The 23,099-nt window shown below is 50.6% G+C and overlaps 1 protein-coding gene across 2 annotated transcripts; it reads right to left on the bottom strand.

Moving 5' to 3' along the window:
- Positions 1–4,363: 4,363 nt before the first annotated feature.
- On the bottom strand, positions 4,364–18,741 carry LOC106893961 (ectonucleoside triphosphate diphosphohydrolase 2-like). Of its 2 annotated transcripts, XM_014952323.1 has the most exons (9): positions 18,598–18,741; positions 15,744–15,861; positions 14,064–14,214; positions 13,211–13,370; positions 11,182–11,406; positions 9,185–9,457; positions 8,284–8,379; positions 7,188–7,322; positions 4,364–6,148 (listed from the first exon to the last, which is right to left on the bottom strand). In XM_014952323.1, the coding sequence occupies exons 1-9, from the start codon at positions 18,709–18,711 to the stop codon at positions 5,918–5,920; spliced, it is 1,503 nt and encodes a 500-aa protein (XP_014807809.1). In that variant the 5' UTR covers positions 18,712–18,741; the 3' UTR covers positions 4,364–5,917. The 2 variants fall into 2 exon arrangements, with proteins under 2 accessions (XP_014807809.1, XP_014807810.1); XM_014952324.1 differs by lacking the exons at positions 15,744–15,861; positions 18,598–18,741 and having other exon boundaries at positions 13,949–14,073.
- Positions 18,742–23,099: the final 4,358 nt, after the last annotated feature.

Below are 23,099 nucleotides of genomic sequence, written 5' to 3' on the forward strand. Positions count from 1 at the left end.
CAGAGAAAACAGGGCCAGCTGAAGGGGATCAAGCCATGGCTCCATCCAGGGCAGTATCTTGTCTCTAATTATCAGCAGCAGTTGCCAAAGAACAGGACAAACATAAATGAATGTGGCCAGTTGTTCAGGCAATTCTTCAGCCACAAGCAATTTTTTGTTTAATAGCCCCAATGGATTATTATTAATTTATCTAATCACCTTTTGCAGCCATGTACTTTTGGCATAAACAACCTCCTGTAATGCTGAGTCCTGGGGTTTAACCGCAAGCTGTGTGGAAGAAGAACTCCTTCCATTTGGTTTGATGGTTCCTGTGGAGCTCCCCAGTTGAGATGAAGGCCATGAGCCTGTCACTTCAAAGGTTGCACTCAGGAGTCCTAAACGTTGTCAGCGATTACCATGAAACAGAAGGTAATACTAAACCAGCATTTACTTCTTCTAAGGTTCAGCATTAATTGACAGTTTACATCTCCTTCAGGGTTAAAACCAGTGAACTTTGAATGCTGTTCCCATAAAGTTTCCCTCGTTCAGCTCCACAGCTCCACTGCTGTACATTGTCCAATGATAATCCCTGGAGGTATCACTTTCTTTCACTCAGGATATCTGTTTCTCTGGAGAATTTCCACCAAGAAGTGGTGACTAATTCGATCATGAGGTGCGCATATGGTGACACCCCCTGCTGTGAACAAAAATAAGCTTTCCTTCACACAAAACTTGATTTTATCATCCCTCTCTCTCTCTCAAACCTCCCCTTCTTCACTCCCAGTGCAATCCTTTTCCTATTAGTGATTATTCTTTCTCCCTCTTGTTTCCAAAAAAGCCTTTGTCCATACTCCATGCTAGTGCCCACCTCCCTGCATAGAGGTCTTCCTCCGCTAATGCCACGGCTTCTTAAATCACTGATTAGAGCTGGTTTCACATCCCACACAGAGAGAGCTTCCATACTGCAGCGTGTCTTTCATTTAGAGTCTCCTTGACAAGTTTCCAGACAAGCCTGCTTGCTAATTGATGTGATTTGTGGTGGGACCAGCTACCAGCCGTGCTGGAGATTTCCTGAGGCTGGAGGCGCTGTCCTGCCAGCCTCCCTCTTGTGACTAATCCCTGTCATTACACACTCAGGGCAGCCACAGTTTACTCTCTGCGTTTATCTGACTTGAACAGGGAATGTAAAGCACCGTACTGCAGGTAGGCTCTGAATTTCACTCGTGGAAACCACGTCAAGACACCTCTTTGCATGGTCTTCTCCGTGTAGGAGTACGCAGTGACGTTTGCACTTGCAAAGCATCCAAACGCTTTGACTTGCCTGGGTTTGATGGTGTTATGAAAGGACTTTTATATTAAGAGAGTTGTGGCAAAAATTGGGGTTTTGCTGATCCCAGTATTCATCTGGGCTTGTTCTTCTGATGGCATTTCCGACTACTTCAGTGTGTTCTGAATTAGCTCTTGAAGTAGGAGTGACAGTCCATGAGGTAGGATGTAAACATCATATGGCTTCCTACTTCTCTGGAAGATATTCAGATACATAGGCATGGCATAAGAACAAAATAAAAATGTACTGATCAATCTCAATCCAGCCATCCTAAAGGCGTTCCTCGCGTGTTCTGCTGGATTTGCTCCACCAGTGGTTGTGGATTTCAAGTAATGTCATTATTGTAACAGCCCCAAAAAACTGGAATGAGTGTAAGTGGATGGTGCTGTACGTTGTTTCTACGCTTGCTATTCCAGAGGCCTTCCCTTAACCACTGAAGTGGGTATCTCCACAGGCAGGACAGTGTCTCAAAGAGGGGAGGAGTTACAATCACTGCGTTACTGATGGGAAGCTGGACCTCAGCCCTGTGACAAGTGTTGCAAAGTCCTTGGAGCACGCGTGACCTTCTCATGACGCCAAGATAAGGTAGGTGACAGCACCTGGTAGAGAGCCCCACTCTGTGAAATCCCTGTGAACTAGTTCATCCACAAGTGTCCTGTGAAATACCTGTATCTCAGAAAGCAGCAGTTACCTACAGCCCTGCCTCGGGTACAGCAGGGAGGGAGGAGAGGGCTCAGTTTAGGTCTCTCTTCTACAACCACATGGAGCCTGGGTGTGTCAGAATGGGAAGAAAGAAGAGCTCTGGTCCTGTGGCGGTGAACTTTGTACTGCAGAACAGGACTGCAGGCAGTAAACTATTATTTCTCTCAATTTTCATGGGGATTCAGTGGTAGAATCCAGATGGGATGTACTGGTTGGGAATCCATGATGCTTTGGAAGTGGTATAAACTGGAAGAAAGATGGGAGCTAATACTCTTCTACAAATATTCTGAAATGAAATTTAGGCTGCTCTAGCCACCAGCAGGTCAGCTAACCTTTCGTGTTCCTGGAGCTAAAATAGAGAAAGTGTTTCTGGTGTCAAGTTTTTATATCTAGTACTTTTGATTTCCTTCTTATTGATACTTGCTGACGGCAGCAGAACTGCAATTACATGTCAGCAGACATTATCTGCCAGAAGAGCTCTCCCATGGTCCAGCCCCAGTGAGAAATGAGGGAGCTATGCATAAACATAAAGAATTTATGGACAGTTTGAAAATCCTCATTATTAATCATTTCCACAATTGCAGTGTAACCAAAGGGCTGCAAGCATCTTCGTTTCAAAGTGAGTGAGTTAATCTACAATCTCCTTTTAAGTAGATTTCTGCTGTCCAGGTAATCTGGGGATTAATTCTGCAAATTTACATAGCGCTGACATGAAGGGGCTGCTTCTATAGAGAGCTGGGAGAAAGGAATACACTACTTTTCTTAGTTACCATTCTTCTCATAGGTTCCAAATTTGTTGGGTTTTGCCTTTTTTATGACTAAAAAGGGATGTTAAAATACCAATCTAGCTCATCATCAGTAAATACATCTGTGTTTCTTTTTTCTGCCAGATAAAAAGAGAATCACAGAATGGCTTGGGGTGGAAGGGACCTTAAAGTCCACCCAGGGCCACCCCCTGCCCTGGGCAGGGACACCTCCCACCAGCCCAGGTTGCTCCAAGCCCCCTCCAGCCTGGCCTTGAACCCCTCCAGGGATGGGGCAGCCACAGCTTCTCTGGGCAACCTGGGCCAGGCTCTCGACCCCCTCACAGCAAACAAGTTCTTCCCCACATCTCAGCTCAATCTCCCCTCTTTCAGTGTCAAACCCTTCCCCCTCCTCCTATGGCTCCCCCCCTGATCCAGAGTCCCTCCCCATCTCTCCTGGAGACGTTTTAGGGACTGGAAGGGGCTCTAAGGTCTCCCCGGAGCCTTCTCTTCTCCAGGCTGAACCCCCCAACTCTCTCAGCCTGTCCTCACAGCAGAGAGGCTCCAGCCCTCTCAGCATCTCTGTGGCCTCCTCTGGACCTGCTCCAACAGGTCCACGTCCTTCCTGTGCTGAGGAAGCTGAATCTTTCCTGGAGCTGCTGGGGGTGCAGCCTGGGATGGGCAGCACAGTAGTTATATGAGAACACGTATAGACAGCAGCTTTTAGCTCAAGAGTTTAGGATCTGCTGTAAATCAAGCAGTTGTGGGTTGTCTTTGCGTCGTGGAGCGGTAGCTTGATGTCAAATGGTGGCTCAAGTGTCATGGATTTAATGGGGCAAGTTAGGCCACCTGTACGTGCCATCACTCAATACAGCCCAGTGGCAAATGAGACACACAAACAAAGTGTCAGGAGGACATGCTGAGCTTCTTGGCTAATTGCTCACTTATTATCTGCATGGAAATCCTAAAGCTTCTAAACAAGAGCTTGGAGAAGTTCCACCCAACGTCCTTTTCTCTTGGAGCCTGTGATCTAATATTCAAATCAAGAGGATGTAATGACTGGGCTGGCCAGAACACCTGGGCTCCTGGGGTTCCTGGCATCTCTCTGGCTTATTTCCATTTGTGACAGTGGCAGGATTCTTCCTGGGCAGGTCACAAATCTCAGCCAGGAGTGCCACAGTTCTCCTGTGTGCTGACAGGTCACAGAGCCAGAGCTGTGTTTAATGATCCCATTTCCAGCTGTGGGAGGAATGAAGTCTCAGGAATTTCCCTGATATCCCTGACTCCCTGATAACCTCTTTCTTTTTTTTTTTCTATGCAGGCTTGCCTGAATCCCTCCTACCTTCTTCAGATGGTTTCAGCAAAGAGCACATCAAAGATGTAGACAAGTCTCTCATCAACTAAATACCAGCAGCCAGGTTATCTGAAGTCATTTTCGTTCTGCCTGCCACCGGGAAGAAAGTGCCTTCAGGGGTTCTCATTGTGTACCCCGAAAGTACACAGCTCTTGAGTAAACAGAGGCAAAATCAGCATCCCCCGTCCTCCTCACTGAAACCCTCTGTGTTCACAATAGCACCCCTGCTTTGATCTCTTGCCAAGAATAACACAGACAGTCTATTAAAATATCTTTAATAACATGATACAATTAAAAATATCTAACGTGCAACTCAAAGAAATGAATATGAAGCTTGTTTAAATCTGTTTCCACACCCCTCCAAACTTGACCGACGGGTTCCAAACCTTCATTAATTGGCCTGAAAATTTATGAATACCCCAATATTATGGGGGATGGGGGGTGTCCTATATATTAGTTGGGAGCAGAAGTAATTAATAACCAGATTTGAAAGGAGTTGGGTGCCACGGTAGCTTTAACAATCCTGCAAGGCACATCGCTGTGTCTGTGAGCATTTCAATTTCTTTTTAAAGTGGTCTGAAATGCGTAGGAGACACTCGTCCCTTGGGCTTTTAACAGCCTGTGTGTTTAAGTCTCTGAAGCAATTGGAGAAGCTTTAGTCAAAGGACAGTGTTAGTCTGAATCCATCCCTTTTCCCCTTCCCACAACTGCACGAGGAATTTGTACAGCATCTCATCTTTTAGGCAAGCAGAGCAGCCCAGAGGAGCTGGAACGACGGCCGAGTGCCAGAGGAGCCTGACTATTAGATTATAAAGTAACTCTGGTCACAATCTAATATGAAAGTCATTGGACTGACAATTAGGGAAGCTTCTGTTCCTGGGCCTGCTCTTGCCTAAAGGACAATATTAGCTGAGATTCTCCAGAGTCAGCGAGACAAGCAGTTCAGTGCAAACGAACCAACTGGGGAACTTCAGCCCAGCGTGCACCCGATTTTAGTAGATGTGAAATGAAATGTGTTAATTTAAGTCCTGGTTAAAGACTTTAAATTGGCAATTTTAACCCTGAGTTGCCAGGAGTCAGCTGAGAGGAACTCAGGTGCACCTCTGTCCCCTTTGTTTCTCCTTTGATGCTCTGTCATGGGGTCCAAGACCCTGTTGATCCTACATGTTGTAGGGTCCAAGACCAAAACCTACTGCTTTTGAAGGACTCTCGGTCAGCCAGAGCGTTTGCTGGAAGGGGCGCATGGATACTGCTGCTGAGGTGGAAGAACAGCCAGATCAGTAGTAGCTGGCAGAAAATACCTCCTTTCTTCCCTAGAACACGGGAAGTTGTTGACTGTTATATTCTGATTATATTTTAATACTGTTCCAGTCTTCACTAGTGGCGATACTGTAGGTATCGTCCCTCTTGTGGGCACAGAAGAGGACAGAGCACCTTTTCCAGACACCACCTCTCTTGGTTAGACAGCATTATTCAATATTAGCTTTACAATAGCTCAGGGCCTGCCTGCTCAGAGGCATCGTTTCATTAGGCTGACATGAGTAATCTCAGCTGCAGCCTAAGCAAGATCTGCACAGGCTGTTCTCGTGGACATTTGAACGTTTGCTTGCCATCCAGCGGGAAGCACAGGCCTCCTGCCAAGGATCCGTTGTCTCCAAGGACGGTAGTGCAAGTGTTAGTGAGTTGAAATAAGGTACCAAGGCTCCGGGAGTCCTGCAGGAAAATCACATCCATCTTCCAGTGACTTACACCCGTGTGATTTCTGTCTGTACCCTCTTACTCTGGCAAGAGCATCGAGTCCCAGAATGACGGTCAGTTGTCATCGAAAACACTGCTGTTCCTGTTACTCAGGCTGTTCTCCTTCACCATCACCCGGTACGAGATGCGCATGAAAGAGCCGGTGAGCAGCGTGACAAAGAGGATGAGGAGCAAAGACCAGACCCCTGGTTCAATGCCCTTGAGGAAGCTTGGGCTGTCCAGGGGGATGGTGTTGGTGAGGCTGAGCAGGTACCCAAGAGTCCAGCCAGACGATGTATCACCCATCTATTGAAATCCAAAGGAGGAGAGGTCAGAAGAGAAGGAGACAGCCTGACCCCCAGCTGTGTTTCTGTGCCCGAGGCCTTGTATTCTTTATTTGAGATTGAGCCAAGGATTAGGCTCAAAATGAGGAGCTCTCCCACTATCAGTTCCCTGAGTGCACTAATAGACCTTAATTGTCCTGACAAGTCTCACCTGGCACTTCCACCCACCCTCTCTGCCCATGGGCCTGGGAGCTCCATTCAAGGCCTGGCTTGGGCAGTCACCTCTTTCCTGAGCTGTGCTGTAGGTATGTGCTGTTCTTTCTCCAGCTGACTGGCTCTGTCCCCAGATAAGACCTTAGGTTTATGTTGTGGGTGCTTCTGTCTCTGGCCCTGTTGTCTGGTTGAACCTCAGACCTGTGTTGCAGGTAGCTTGTCTCTGGCTTTCCAGAGTGGACTCCCTGGATGGACCCTGGACCTGCCTCGTTACCTCACCTTGGTCTGATCATCACCAGACGTGGCTGACTGAACCACTGTCACTGATGTGACCCTGTTCCAGGACATCACCTTGCTGGTGAGCTGGAAGAGGTCTGGAAACAGGCTTTCCCTTCTTTTGTGAAGGGGGAGGACTTGAATCAATTCCTCCTTTCCTTAGGGGCTGCAGATCCTGAAGCAATTTCAGGCCTTACAAGCCCGTTATAAACCCTCACTAGTGTACAGGTGATTGCAGAGAGGGAGGGCAGCATCTTTTGGCTCAGGAAGTATTATCAGCAGTTTGTCATTAGCATTAAGTGCATTATCATCGAGCCATACTTCCTTCCCTATTGGGCACGGACTCTTAAAGATGGCATTGCTTCAGATGAAGTTTTGACCCATCTCTTTTTTCAGTGGGGCCAAGTGGGATCTCTAGCTCTCTGACACTGGTTTTCTTGCTTATCACAATTGTGAATTTATTTTGCAAAAACATATTGCTGGAGAAACCTAGCTGGGGAGGGCTTGTAGGAGTGGAGATGGGCTGGCGTTCCTGAAACCAGCTCTCCCTTCTAACTGGAAATACCACTGACCTTCTTCTGGAACGCAGTCCAAACGGACCCACCGAAGTCAAGGGTGTATCCCTTCGTACTGAGGTGAAAGATGAAGGCAGACACAAGGCAGTAATCAGCAAGTGTATCCAGGCTTCTTTGGGACTCCTTGACCAGCTGGTACCATTTCCAAAAGAAGATTGGGGGGGGAAAAAATAAAAGGAGTAAATATTCAACAGCTGAATTTCAGGTCTGCTATGACCTTTCCTCTCCTGCTCTGGGGCTGACTGTGGGACTGGAGGAGGGGGCTGTGTCCTGTGCAGGCTGAATCCGTGTTTCCTGCACCCACTGGGCTGTAGTCTGGGAACCAGTGTCATCTCTTAGTGCCTCTGTCCCCATCTCATCAGAGACCAGGCAGTTCCAGGCTGGCAGCCAGGTCTCTTCCAGGTGAGCTGCTTAGTATGATTCTCTGCTCTCTAATTAGGCTGAGCTAATAATGCCGTAGCCTTTCTCTCAGTAGGAGCACTAACAAGATCTTTCTCTTCTATCCAGAAGGGAAGGCTTTAGGGAACAGCTCATGGGCTTTGCTGCCCCATCAGCAAACCCTGTAGAAACTGTCCAATTGGAATGTTGCTGTGGATGCTCGGTCAGTGTAGGTACAAATAAGGGTGACCTCACAAGCCACTAACTGAGGGAAAGAACTTAAATTTCCCCAGGTTTGGTGTCTGTGAGCCCAGGTGACGTGGGAAAGCCCCTGGAGTCTGAGTGGATGCCTTCCTTGCATCAAAGGGGAGGAGGATACAGGAAGCCCAAGGTGATGCTCAGGAGGGAGCAGACAGCTTTCCTGTTTACTCCTTAATATGCAGTAAACAGTACTTGTGGCTTTTCATTTAATTAAGTCCAGGTGTTACCAGCCACAGCTGGGATTTGAGAGGAAGGAAAATAAGTGAAGCCTGTTTCCTCCAAGTAAAAAAAACCCAACAAAAACACCAAAAAAAAACCCCAAACAGGCAAATCCAATTTTTCCCCTAAGGGAGACAGTAACTTATGGCTCTGTCAGTCTGAGCCACATGGGCTTATACAATGGACTGTTCCTTGCTTCCCTCTCTCCCTGCACACTAAGTTATTCCACAGTTACCTCTTTGATGGACATTCCGCAAAGCCTTTTGACTGCCTGACCCAAGTCAGGAGAGGGTACAGTTTCTCTCAGGAAGTCCATGGCCTCGGAAATCACCTACAACAGGAACAGAAATGATCATCAGGTTGGACTGCGCTCTGTGTCTTTGCATTGTGTATGGTGCCTGTAGGAAACTCAGTGGCTGTGGGGGCACGTTGCCAGGGTGCCCTGTCTGTGTGCGTGTGGTGGTGGTTACAGGGCTTCCAGTGGGTGCAAACTGGGCTGTTTCTAGCTTGCATGCAGCAGCCTTCTTTGCCTTGCCTGGCTAATTAGGCAGGAGCTTATGGTCCTTGGGACCCTGTCCATGGGAGGCTCTCAGGAACAGGGAGCTGGGGAGATTTCTCCAATTCCTCCCTCTACGCTCATTTTTTCCTAGGATCTTAAGCTGGTCCTGGCTTAACAACCAAAGTTGTTACTTTGGACACTAGATTCGGGATCTCAGATCTAAGTAGGCTTGTGGTGGAGCATGCCCAGATGTTTGCTAAGGGAGTGGTAGAGGATCTTCGGCTTCACCACAGACTTTGTTTGGGAAAACCTGCTCAAAACACAACTCTTGATTGCCCTAAACTGGCTCATGTGAGCTCCCTTATAGCTCTGTGGAACCCCAAAGCTTGTCTCACAAGCAGATGTTGCTGGGACATGGATGAATAAAGCCCGACCAGAGTCACTGGTGGGAAGCTGTGGTCCATGTTTGGACAGCTTTGTGTCAATGAGGGGGACAGGACAAGACACACATGTACAGCATTAGCCAGAGCACTGGCCCTCTCGGCTAGCAAAGAGCAGAACATATTAATGACCAAACTGGTCCCATTTCATGGATTTTCCATATCAGTTGCCTACCCCAGTGTAAATGAGAACCCACCAGAAACCTGGTCCGGAGGGGCTTGAAAGCATTGCTGGGGGCACGCGTGAGGAAGCTGCAGGAAGAGGAAGAGTTGAGCAGGTTTTGCACAAGTCTCATGCAGGCGGTGGCATTGCTGGAGCCGGTGATGTTGAAGACCTCCTCAGGACCAGGGATGTCCCATGTGTCACCACTGACAGCACAAGGCCCAGCATGCACCGATTGCCACTGCACTTCCCGGGAGTAGGAGAGGGGCCAGCAGGGATTGGACACGGTTTTAGCTTTTCTCTGATCCTAGAGAAGCAGAATGAAACAGAGACAGCAAAACAGGACGTTGGCATCCCAGGGCTTCACAATGGAAGGCAAAATGTAACACAGCAAAGAACAGTTTTCTTCTGGCACCACAATGTTGTAATTAAGCCCTCAGGCTGCAAGAGATTTGCCAAACCTTATCCCAACTAGTCAACTGCAAGAGTGATGCAGCAGGATCCCAGCTCCTGCAAAGTTCAGGGCAAGCTGCGATGCCTGGACCTGCTGTGGGAGGCTGAGGAGTCAGAATTGCAGAATGCTATGGGGTTGGAAGGGACCTCTGGAGATCATCCAGTCCAACCCCCTGCCAGACCAGAGTCACCCAGAGCAAGGTCCCACAAGAAAGTGTCCAGGCGGGTTTTGAATATCTCCACAGACAGAGACTCCACCACCTCTCTGGGCAGCCTCTTCCCGGGCTCTGCCACCCTCACAGCAAAGAAGTTCCTTCTCATATTGGGGTGGAACTTCCCGTGTTCAAGTTTGTGGCTGTTACCCCTTGTCCTGTCCCTGGGCACCACTGAAAAAAGCCTGGCCCCATCCTCCTGACACCCACCCTTTAAGTATTTATAGGCGTTGATAAGATCCTCCCTCAGTCTTCTCTTCTCCAGACTTACCAGAATCAAGTCCCTCAGCCTTTCCTCATCAGAGAGATGTTCTAGTTCCCTCATCATCTTCATAGCCCTCTGCTGTCCCCTCTCCAGCAGTTCCCTGTCCTTCTTGAGCTGGGGAGCCCAGAACTGGACCCAGTGCTCCAGCTGTGGCCTCACCAGGGCAGAGTAAAGGGGGAGGGTGACCTCCCTCGACCTTCTGGCCCTGTCCAGAGTCCCAGCCCTATCTGCTCTTCCTTCTATCCAGAGTCCTGGCCCTATCCAGAGTCCCAGCCCTATCTGCTCTTCCTTAGCCAGAAATAAGATTTCAATGAATCCTGTCCTCTTTCTAGTTGCAAGAAAGAGACTGTTCCTGTCTGCCTTCCAAATGGCTTATCCCTGCAAGCATTAGTTTTTCATCTCTTGGGATTCCCCAATATAATTGTGAAGTGGGTCTCCATGTGGTACATTCAGGTATCTAATAAGGGGAGGTGTGATTAATAGGGAGGTGAGAGGATGGGCAGTGAGTAGTTGTTTATTTCTGAAAAATTCAGTTTTGGTGGAGACTAAAATGATTCCTAAGTTTGCATCAGATCCTGTCACCTCCCCCTCAAATGAAACAAAGTTTGGAAGAACCAAAAGACCTGCATATTTTCAAAATTAAATATTGTTCTTCTAAAGACTGCTTCAGGATTTAAGTTAGCAAAAGACACAAACACCTCAAATGGAAGGTCCCAGTTGGTTCCTGGGTGCTGCTGTTTAGGCTCCCCTCTAGGATGGAGGAGCTGTTCAGAGGAGCCAAGGGAAATCTTTGTCTCTCTCCACCCTGATGGTGATCTTAGCACCTCTGGAGGAGAGCAGTTTTGGTCTTGTGTCTATTAAGGAGCCAAACAGAGCCTACAGTAGGAAACTCTTGTATGGGTGCCCATGTGTCTGCATGGAGGGCATCGATTTGGGTATAGAGAGTATGTTTTGCAAATGCACTGAGCTTTTTTAGATATATGCAAATGCCCTCTATTAAAGACAGTGACATTTTCCCCACGAGCAGCTATCCCTTGGTGTGACTCATTTAGTGATGTTGTCTCCAGAAACCTTGCAAATGCCCTTTTGGCAGAAACTCACCTGAATGAGCGTAGAGAGCAGGCTGCTGCGGAGCTGGTCGGTGCCGTGGCAGGGGCAGTGGCGAGTGTGCACGTTGTGTGTCTGCCCATACAGCTGCAGCCTCACTCCTTTCGCTGCCTGGTTCTCTTCTTCCACCTCGGAGGTGAGCCATGCTGAGGTTCTTCCCATGGACAGGACTCCTGCCATCTCCTTCCCAGAGGGGACCAACTGTCCCCGCCAGTCATACTGAGCCAAAAAGAACCAGAGAGGTCAGTTCTTAAGACTTCTACATCTGGGTCGTGGTCAGGTGCAAGAATTATTGCACAGAGAGAAGGCAGCTTTCTGGAGAGGAGAATTCATGTTACTTTGCATATATGTCACGATACAAATCTTAATAGTAAATCAATCTTAATTACTGGTTTAAGCTTTGAGTGTAGCAATGATGTTGGAACACAGACCCACAGTTAATTTTACATTAACTAAAGAGAGGATTTCCTTACAATTTATGCATGCAGAGCACTGACTGGATATTTTGCATATTTTTCCAGTTTCACACTGTGAGTACTTCTGCAGGAAAAAGAAACAGCACAACTTTTTTCTTTTTTTTCCCCACAGGACATAAGGATGCTGAACTGGTGGCTTTGAAAGGAACAGAGGAGCTGTTGTACAAGTACCTCTGCACAGAACATGCCCCACAACCAGCAAGAGCAAACAGGGCCCCCCACCCTGGATGGCTGTTGAAGGCACTGGTCTCGGCAGGTAAGAGCAGGGGAGAGAGGAGAGTGGTGGGGAAATGGGAGGGAGGTTTCCAGGTGGGCAGATATGGGCTTTAAGTGCTGCCTTGATGCTGAAGTGATCCTTCTGTCAGAAGAACCCTGTGGTTTCATCTTCTGCAGTCTTGCAGAACTGATTCTGGCAATGCTGGAGTTAGCAGTAGAAAGCTTACTGGGGTGCAAGCTCTCTGTCCCTGGCTGGGGAAAGCTGTGCTGCTGCCAGCAGGGTAGCAACTCCCCAACCAGTGCGTGCTTGCTGCTGATTATCAGAACTGCCTTTCCATTTCACTGATGTGGAATAACTCAGTCTAAACCACCTTTCTCCCACCCCTTGAGTTCTTCTTGAGGCCCTTTGGCTCGAGAAGCCATGGGTAGCGCAAGGAAATGTCAATGTATTTGTTTTGTTTAGCAAGTGCCTTCTGAATACAGACCAGGCCCCTGTGCTGGGGATATACACCCAGCTATACTCTTGCTAGTGTCTCAATGAAAGGAAATTTGATGGGCTTTTGTTTTGGCAGCAAAAAACCTTGCTTCCCTGTCCACCATCCACAGGGTGTCCCCTGGGACAGCTGGACTGCAGTGGCAATCCCCCAGCATTGCACAGAGATAGCAGCAACCCCTCTTTGACAGGGGTGCTGAGTGAGAGCTGCAGGGACTCGGGGCAGTGAAGTTCTTGTTGACACCCCAGGCCAGGCTCTGTAAGGTTATAGAATAGAATCATGGAATCACCTGGGCTGGAAGGGACCTTTCAGATCATCAAGGCCAACCATCAACCCAACACTAACAAAGCCACCACTAACTCATGTCCCTCAGCACCACGTCTGCCTGGCTTTTAAACACCACCACTGCCCTGGGCAGCCTGTTCCAATGTTTGATAACCCTTTTGGTGAAGCGGTGCTGAGCTAGAGCTGCAGGGTCTCAGGGCAGTGGAGTTCTCACTGACATCCCAGGGCCAGGCTCTGTAAGGTTACCTCTGGGAGCATCCCAGATGTGCTGCCCAGAAAGCCTCACATCTGTTAGGGCAACTGCATGGACATCTCCATGAAAGGCAGTATTAGAGGTTTGATCCTTCAGTATAGTTTTAACCATCTTACATTATGTCCCCTAGAGCTGGTGTTGGATCTAACCTGCCTTCTCTAAAAGACAGCGGAAGCTGTGCTTAAGCACTGTTTAAAGTACAGGGTTTTAACCATCCCTCCACATGTTTTTGTGGCTGTTTACTAATGAGAGTTGTGCTCAGCTCAGTTCTGTACCCCCCAGGCAGGATTGTCCTTTACCTTGAAGAAGTTCTCCAGGACATAGTTAACAGCAACCCAATTGAATGCTTCTTTGTCTGGACTGGACAGGATTTGTGCCCTCTGAAAGTTAAAGGGGGATGACTTCAGGGCCACAGTCAGGGCTGCAAGGAAGCTGTCGGCGAGGGTGGGATGCGTGAGGCTAAACAGAAAAGAAAAAGAAGGCACGTTCACTGTTACAGCCCCTGCAGGGCTTGCTGCTGTGCTCCCCACTTTAGATAGCAACACAAAGACACAATGACAATCCCACTCCTGCGCTACTTCCCTCTCCCCTCACATGACATTGAGGACAACAACAGCAGAGAGATCATTTGAGCAGTTGTGCCACCATTCAAGAATTTGGGAGTTCAGTACCTTCAGCCACTGAGGGATCCTTAGACACCTTTTCCCCGGTGTCTAAAAGGAGATAAAGGTCCCAATAATGAGCTGACAGAGAACAGGGTCCACCAAAGTGTGTATGATAAGGTGGATCTTCCCACCATTGCTCCCAACCTGCTGCCAAGAAGCACTCCCAGCACGGCCATCTGGGTTGTCGTGTAAACTGAAAACACTTCAGCTTCCACACTGATGGATGTTTTCCCAAGAACTAATTGTGAAGGAGACTTTACACAGACCAGTAGCAGTGGCAAGACTGTCCTCATGGCTGCTTGGAGGGGACAGTATGGAGACACAGCCATGCCGTATTCCCCTCGAGTGTGTGGGCACCTGCAGAAGGTTTACCTGACTAGCAGCTTAGGGGTAAAACACACTGCAGAGCAGACAAGGTGAGATGCATTTATGGAATGATCCACGTGCTGTGCTGATCTCTGGGTGTGGGTTTGCAACATTCACTCACTTCAGCTGCCCCGTGCTGGCGGTTGCTCCCAGGTAGAGGGGGGTTTGGCTGTGCTGCTCTGCAGGGATCTCTTCCTGGGCCCAGTTCAAACATTGCATCAAGCTCTTTGCTACTTTCTGAGGAGACTCTGGGTAGTTGGAGATTCCCAGACCTGAGGATCAGAAGAAAGAATGACATTTTCTAGGGGAAGACATGGGAGAAGTGTGAGAGCTGTTACCCAAGAGGTTGCTGTCTTAGGGCATGATTAAAGACAGGACCTGTCACAGGCAGAATGAAGGAGTTCCTCCAGAGAGCCATCCTGCTAAAATATGATACAGGGAGCAAAATGGTACGTGCGTGTAAATGGCACAAAGAGAACCCAAGCTCTGCTGCTGAGCCATCCTGTAAATGACCACGTTGTCAGCTGGTGCTCTCTCAGCCTGCAGAGGAAAAAATGTGGCTTTAGCCACTATAAAAAGATAAGCAAAAAGACACCCTGCCATGCAGATAGAGCTGAGGCTGATGCGTCAGCACTCTCCACTTCCTCTTGTGTTGGTGGAGGTGGCTTCTGAGCCTCGTGCCTGCAAGCCTCTGCTCCAGAGGAAGCTGGTGCTGTGCAGAGAGCACGCCTTGACTCATCTGTCCAGCAAGATTCATTGGGGTCTGAAAGGCTGGTTTTGAACTGCTGCCCAGAAAGAGCCACACTTCCCCATCCTCTGCTCCCTTCCCTTCCTGGCTGTGCGACTCCCTCACCGTGTGCTTTGCTCTCCCGGGCCCAGCATAGGGCTGAGCTTGTCCTACGGCCCCTCAAAGGCTGTGACCAGGCTGCCAAGGACCACTACTCACATCTAGGAGAGACACAGCTATGGTTGCTGTTTTTAAACCAGCCAGTGAACATGGTGGCAGTGAAGGGACACATATAATAAGGTTTTAGGGAGCCCTTATGGCATCTTTTATATGTGGTTTGTGTTGCTTACAGTCTGGAAGGGCACAAACCCTCTTCTCTGCTGCTTGTGCAGCTGCCCTCCCCCAGCTCACTGCTACCGAGAGTTCAGGGTTTCCCAGTATCCTGCTGCAATCGGGCTTCAACATCAAAGCAAGATGGAGAGATAGGGAAGGAAAACCCCAAGCCTTAATGCATGAAACCCTTTCAGCTGCTTCTAACAAGGACAAACTGATTCAAACTAGTGAGGAAGACCCCAATATTCTGCAAAACGTGACATCTAAAACCAAACTGAACTCATGCTGGTGCATGTGGGGTTGGAATCTTCTCTGGTGTAGCTCCTCCCTGGAGCTGCACTACTTCCTGCCCAGAGTACAGGAGGAGACAGAGATACCAGAAGTCACCCTGCAGCCAGATTTGTCTCTGTTCCCCATCTCTTCTGGGTGAGAAGCTCTGCCACCGATCCACATGGACATCAGCCCCAGCCCCTCTGTGGGCTTCCCTGCCTACAGGAGGCCAAAAATAATGTCCCCTGGAACTGTGGAGTGCTCTGATGTCCAGCTGTGTAGGGCTAAATCTGCCCGCGTCAAGAAGAACCAAGCTGAAAATAGACAGCCTGGGCTTCATGGTCACCACTATTCCAGCGTACAGCTAGATGGTCCAGGAGCCAAGGAAATTGCAGCAATGGTCCATGCACAGATCTCTAGGTTTCCATCCATCCCATGCCAGCCCCACAGACCATGAATCAGGCACCTTACCTTGTATGGGACAGGAACTGCATTCCCTGATCACCCCGGTCTTATTTGCCTTGATGGTGGTCCACTGGTAGATGAACAGGATGGTGCGGGATGGGCCAGCATCCAGGACAATGCCATACTGGAAGAAAACCCCAAAACGTTCTAGATAAACACCACTTTGTTATTGTAGGGTCACTCAGCCTTATGTAGGTACCACGGGTGAGCCCGGAGCCTGCACTGCAATATTTGAGTTGGCTTTTTCCCTTCAAAGAAGGGGTAAAAGCAGAGAATGATGTGGATTCTCAGGGAACCATCTGCATTTCTGAATATACATGAGGAGCAGTAGGAGTGGAGAAACACCCAGAAACACGTCAGCCCTGCAGTGGCACGCTCTGTAGCTCTTCCTGCAACCAAGCAGAGGGCTCCCACTGAGAGCTGAGCCTGAGCTGCCTTGGAGCTCAGGAAAAACAGGTCCTAAAGCAGTGGGAGATGGCACTACGCAGGCTCTCGGCTGATTCTGGGACTCGAACTGCTGCTGCTGGATTGGTTTGTTGAAGAGATAAGGGGTTTGTGCAGGAATTGGTGCTCTGTGGCTTCTGAGGAAGCCGAGACTCCCACTCTGCCCTGCTGCAGAGGTGGTGTGACACGGGCTGGGTTTGCCCCGATGCCTGTCAGACCTGTGGGAGCTGCAGCGTGCTGGGACCAGCCAGCACCTTCACTGTCCAACACACCAGCCCTGGTCACGAGGTTACGTCTTGGCAGAAACAGCAGCAGCAAACACGAGATTTCTCAACACCTGGTCCACTGACAGTTCTCCTCCTGCCCAGCGGTGAGGCCGAGGGCTTTCTTGGTCTCTTTGCAGCCCCCAGCGCCTGCTCTATTTGCTGCTGACTGAGCCTCGCTGAGCTGCACCTCAAATGTGAGGTTAGGAAATGAGAGGGCACTGGGGTACCTGCAGCACAGCTCTGTGCTTGGTTTGGATGTCTCCACACTCAAAATAGCCCCAGTGCTAGCCCCTAGGGTATCCTCCTCCTCCCCGATGGAGCCCCTCTGCTGTGGGGACAGGCTGAGAGAGTTGGGGGGTTCAGCCTGGAGAAGAGAAGGCTCCGGGGAGACCTTAGAGCCCCTTCCAGTCCCTACAGGCGCTCGAGGAGAGATGGGGAGGAACTCGGGATCAGGGAGGGGAGTGATGGGATGAGGGGGAAGGGGTTTAAACTGGAAGAAGGGAGATTGAGATGAGATCTCAGGAAGAAATTTTTCACTCGCAGGGTGGTGAGAGCCTGGCCCAGGTTGGCCAGAGAAGCTGTGGCTGCCCCATCCCTGGAGGGGGTCAAGGCCAGGTTGGAGGGGGCTTGGAGCAACCTGGTGTGGTGGGAGGTGTCCCTGCCCAGGGCAGGGGGTGGGACTGGATGATCTTTAAGGTCCCTTCCCACTCAAACCATTCTATGGTTCTGTTACCTGACCTCAAACTGGGACATCTCCTACACAGACGGGAAGGAAACTCGAAATCTGGGAGGTACATGGTGGTGCGTGGTCTAAGCTGTATCTTAGAAATAGTGGTAGCTGTGACTGAGTGGGAGGAGAAACCTCCTGAGAGGTTGATGTTAACACCCTCAAAAAGGTTTTAGCACAAGACAGAGCCTGGCTGCAGCCTCCCAGCGAATCTGGCTGCCTGCTGCCTTCCTGGGCGCTCCCAGCTTCACCAGACACAGCGCCCGGGCCAGGAGCTGGTGGGACTGGAGCTGGAGCAGAAATGCAGAAGGAGAATGGAACTCCCTGCCCGAGCCTGCTGGCACCCTCCCACAGGAGTGACAGCTCGTATTTCTCACAGGGACATGTCGGCTGCCGCAGAAGAGGAAGAAATGAATGGTATTGGTGGAGAAACCTGGATATTTTTTTTTCCTCCTCCACAAAATGAGGAGCGCAAGGGAGGAGAAGGGATCACCGCATTTCTGCCCCAGCTCAGCACCAGGGAAGGGCAGAGTATGAAGCAATAAGAGGTTTTTTTGATTCAGTTCTGTTTCTGAGAGGAGTGTGGCGGAGGGGTGGTGTCTCTAAATGCACAGGTTAACCTGCTTCCATTATACCACAACGTGCCACTGATGCCACCTCAGCAGTGTGTGTGCAAGAGGCAGAGCAGATAGGCATTAACCCCCTGGTCACCAGGCAGATCTGACCCCGCTGCGTAGAGCAGGTTGGCTCTTTGGTTCGAATCAAGAGAAAACAGAAGAGGAGAAGGCATGGAAGATAGAAGCAGAAGTTCATGGCCAAATTTCTCCTGACTTTCAAGAAGGACCTAGCTCTTTCCCTCCACAGACGCCACTCTGGGGCACCCCCATGGTACCTTCTCCTCAGCCTGTGGTGAGCATCTCTGCTGGATGACATCCAGTCTGTATTTCCCTGCCCAGCCAAAAGGCTTGGCTTGTTTTCAGCTCAAAAAGCTTCAGCGTGTTGAAGGATACAGAATCACAGAATCATCTAGGCTGGAAGAGACCCTCGGGATCATCGAGTCCAACCATCTACCCTACTCTGAAGTTCTCCCCTACACCATATCCCCCAACACCACATCTAAATGGTCCTTAAACACAGCCAGGGATGGTGACTCAACCATCTCCCTGGGTGGGGAATACAAACCCATTCCTCACAGTCTTGCTCGAGTCCCTTCCTCAGCTTGTTGTTTCGGGCTAGTAACTAACTCAGTAGCTCAATGGATGTAAAAAGCAACAAAACACACCAGGTTTCAGTTGAAATGCCCGGTTTGCACAAGGAAACAGGCAGGTTCTCCTTAAGAGGCAGCCCCACAGATGAGGAGAAGGTCCTCTGCTTATTGCCCCACTTGACCCCCAGCTCAGCCACCCCTCGGGGATGCCCTTACCTTGGTCCGGAGAGGGGCGACGGGCACATCCTTAGTGGAGACGCAGAGGAGCACGATGCCCGTCAGTCCCGCTACGATCACCAGCCAGGGGGGAAGGAGCTCACGCCAAGACATGAAGCACCTTCTCCTTTCGCAAAGAGTCAAAAGAGGAAGCAGCAGAGCAGCAAACTGGCAGCGGCGGCTTTTTATAACTTTTAAAAAAGAGGAGAGAGGCGGGGCCGGGGCCAGGCTTTTGACTTCAGCCCAGCCCCAAGCCACAGGGACCACAAGGAACGCGTGGGCCCGGCTGCGATGCGTCAGGGGCTTCTCCCTTCCTTTGCTCCACGCAGGAAAGAAAACGACGGCTTCGTGCCCGTTCCAGTGCTTTGCAAAGGCAGCCGTGCAACCTCGAAACTGCCCCAGGCGACGGGGCTTGAGGTAAACAGAAATGTGGGGTTAGCTCAGCTGTGTAATAAGCAGAAAGCAGGCAAAACTCATGCCTTTGGTATGCTGCACAGGGAAACACCAAATGGCTTGTCGCTGGGTTTACCTTATGTCTGCAGGCTCCAGGGTGGACCTGGGGTGTTTCCCTCAAGCACGTGTCCATCGGGTTGGGGCAGAACGTGGTTGTTCTGCCCGGTTCCTTCAGACTCCTCCCGCCTCCTCATTCACTCTCAGGTGGCACCTGGGACAGGAGAATGTCTGCACGGTTGAGTTTCCACCTGCAAGAGACTCAGGCTGCTTTGGTCTTTGCTGTGGGGCAGGAGATGGCAGGGGCTGCTTGGGTCTTTTCTCCCAAGAAGGCCAGAGTCAGTGGAGGGGCTTATATTCCCCTTCCCAACAGCCTCCCCATGAAAGAGAACCAACCCCCAGGCTTTACAGAACAGGCACCCCCTTTCTTCTTTCTGGTGCCACAAAGACACATCCCCAAAACCAGAATTTTAGAAGAAAAATGAGTTAGTCCCAGGAGAGGTGCTTCTTTCAGGCTGTCCCCATCTGCCTCCTGGTGACTGGCTCTAGGAATAAAAGTGCAACTTCTTTAAAGATATATTTTTCTTTGTGTGAGCTGGACCATCTCTTGGCAGGGCCATTTTGTCCCCACCAGAGGACTTCACCAGCCATGCCTCTGCAGAGCTAAAGGAATGACACCTTCTTGGTCTTGTGGGGGTATCTGTTGACACGTCTCTCTGTCTTAGAATTTTTTTAAGCAAAGTGCCAGAATTCCCTCATCTTCCTGCAGAGTTTAGACTCCAGATTTTCCTGGTCAGCATCAAGAATGTGTCTGCAGATGTCCTGTAGTGACAGGACAAGTTCAGATTTTCCTGGGCAGCAACAAGAATGTGTCTGCAGATGTCCTGTAGTGACAGGACAAGGGGCAGGGGTTTTAAACTCAAAGAGGGGAGATTTAGATTGGACATGAGGGTCTTAGGATGAGGATGGTGAGAGCCTGGCCCAGGTTGCCCAGAGAAGCTGTGGCTGCCCCATCCCTGGAGGGGTTCAAGGCCAGGTTGGAGGGGGCTTGGAGCAACCTGGTGTGGGGGAGGTGTCCCTGCCCAGGGCAGGGGGTGGCACTGGATGGTCTTTAAGGTCTCTTCCAACTTGAACCATTCATGGACTTTAAGGTCTCTTCCAACTTGAACCATTCCATGATTCTTTGTTTTGCTTAAACTTGGGCTGACAGTGCTCTGCTTTGCATTAATGTTGTCGGAGTGCTGACAATCCTCCTTGTCCCTGCTCTCGTGCCTGCCCCAGGGGACAGGTAGGCTTTCAGGTGCTTTCCTGGGAATGATTTGTACAGCCTTCATCTTGCTGCAGCGCTTCAAACAAAACAGGAGCCCCAGGCATCCTCCTGGCTCAAAGAAATACTGGGCATGGGATGGGTGGAGTGGCTGATGGTTGGCTGATGGCTTATGCCCGTGAGCTGGTACCGGTAGTTCATACCAATATCGTGATATATCATCAGCACCTAAGGATATCCAGCAGCTACCCAGGAGCTGCCAGATCCTGCCGTGGTCAGGCTGGTCCTGCTTTGACCCACCAGCAGAGCAGCGTCCACTTTGAGCTGTGTGGGGGTTGCTTTTCCAGCCAGGACACAGAGAGGGAAAATGAGGGACCTGGGAACAGCAGAGTGCTTTCATTCTGCCATCTGGATGTAAGGGCTGGGAACGGCAGAGTGCTTTCATTCTGCCATCTGGATGTTGGGGTTCACAGGGGTCTGTTGACAGACTCAAGTGGTTTGGGGGGACTCTAAATAATGTAGGTTTTGCTACAGTTTGCTATAGTTGTACTGACTGTTGGGCAGGAGCCAAAGGGGTTTCTGCGATGGGTTGGCCTGATGCAGCTCTACACAGTCCTGGTGCCCAGCTGCAGAGCTCATGAAGGACAAATTGGGATGTTTTTTCCCCCCACTCTGTAGCAGCTCTCCTGAAAGTCCGAGCCTGCCAAGGTCAAACCGCGAATGGGGAAAGGCCACTTCTCCTTTGTGAAGCTGTTTCTGGTTGTGTTTCTTGTTTTCATCGCTGTCTGCCAGGGATCAGCCAAGTGCAAGGGACTCCTCACACACCCACAGGAATCCCACAGAATGCTATGGGGTTGGAAGGGACCTCTGGAGATCACCCAGTCCAACCCCCTGCCAGAGCAGGGCCACCCAGAGCAGGTTGTACAGGAACGTGTCCAGGCAGGTTTGGAATGTCTCCAGAGGAAATTCCACCACCTCTCTGGGCAGCCTCTTCCAGGGCTCTGCCACCCTCACAGGAAAGAAGGTTTTCTCCAGCTTGTGCCTGTTGTCCCTTGTCCTGTCACCAGGCACCACTGAGAAGAGTCTGGCCCCATCTTCTTGACGCCCACCCTTTAGATATTGATAAGCATTGATGAGATCCCCTCTTGGTCTTCTCTTCTCCAGGCTGAACCCAAGTTCTCCAGGAACCCTGACATCGAATCATAGACACCTTGTGGGAAAGTGACGGGAGATTGGTGAGGAGGACTGTAAATATACTCAAGTGACTTGCATGTGCTGGAAAACGCATCTCTCACACTAATTGTTGCTTAGTTTTGTGTGCTCAACAAGTGGAACATCTGCACTTAGATAACAACATAGTCCTGGGATGGACTCAAGGGCACCTTATCAAACACACCTGAGATTCTTGCCCTGCTTTTGAAGAGATCAAAGCACAGCAGAAAACTCTGCCTGACAGAATCCTTGAAATACAGGCCCAAACAGCAAGTGGGAGCTCCCTCGCTCCCTCACTCCCTCGCTAACGAGGACTCTCGTGCTAATAAGGACTCTCACTCTGTGGGGCCTGCGTCCCCTGCTCGCCTGCCTCTGCCCGGGGGCTGCTTCAGAGGTTCCCCGATCCATGAGGTATTAAGATTAAATTTGTTCTTTGCCCTTAATCCATGGTTTTGTGGTTGTTCCTGCGTCCTGCCTGCATCGGTTCACACATACCTCCAGGTTGGAAGGGACCTTTAAAATGACGGAGTCCAACCATCACAGAATCAGGGAACTGTTAGAGTTGGAAAGGACCTCTAGAGCTCATCCAGTCCCACTCCCCTGCCAAAGCAGGGTTGCCCAGAGCACAGCACTCAGGATCATCCAGGTGGGGCTTGAAGATCTCCAGAGAAGGGGACTCCACACCTTCCCTGGGCAGCCTCTGCCAGGGCTCTGCCACCCTCACCCCAAACAAGTTCTTCCTCCCATTGCAGTGGAACTTCCCATGGTCCAGCTTGTGCCTGTTGCCCCTTGTCCTGTCCCTGGGAACCACTGGAAAGAGTCCGTCTCCATCCTCCTTCAACCCACCCTTTAGACACTTGTCAGCATTGATAAGGTCTCCCCTCAGCCTTCTCTTCTCCAGGCTCAAGAGCCCCAGCTCTCTCAGCCTTTCCTCATCAGGGAGATGCTCCAATCCCTCCATCATCTCTGGTGCCCTTCGCTGGACTCTCTCCAGCAGTTCCCTGTCTCTCTGGAACTGGGGAGCCCAGCACTGGAGGCAGGATTCCAGTGGTGGCCTCCCCAGTGCAGAGCAGAGGGGGACAATGACCTCCCTCCACCTCCTGGCCACACTCTGCCCTACGCAGCCCAGGATCCCATTGGCCTCTTGGCCACAAGGGCACATTGCTGGCTCATGGATAGTTTACTATCCACCAGAACCCCCAGATCCTTCTCCTCAGCAGTGCTTTCCAGAAGATCCATCCCAACCTCTATAGATGCCTGGGGTTCTTCTTCCCCGGGTGCAGGACCCTACATTTGCCCTTGATGAACCTCCTGAGGTTCTCTGCCCAGCTCTCCAGCCTGTTCAGATCACACTGGAAGGCTCCTGTAACGGAGTTAACCGGGCACTGTGCCCCAGCCCAGGGCTCTGGCCCTTCCCCGCCGCCCCCAGCGCTCAGCCGGTGGCCAGTGGCCGGCGGAGCCCGCGGGGAGCCCGGGCACCCCCGGCGGAACCTTAGTGCGGCGGAACCTTAGTGCGGCGGAGCGGGTTCCGCGGGGCGGGGGGAAGCGGCGGAGCGCGCCGAGCGGAGCGGGG

The sequence above is a fragment of the Calidris pugnax genome, unplaced genomic scaffold, assembly GCF_001431845.1.
Source record: "Calidris pugnax isolate Ruff unplaced genomic scaffold, ASM143184v1 scaffold135, whole genome shotgun sequence".
Lineage (NCBI taxonomy): Eukaryota > Metazoa > Chordata > Aves > Charadriiformes > Scolopacidae > Calidris > Calidris pugnax.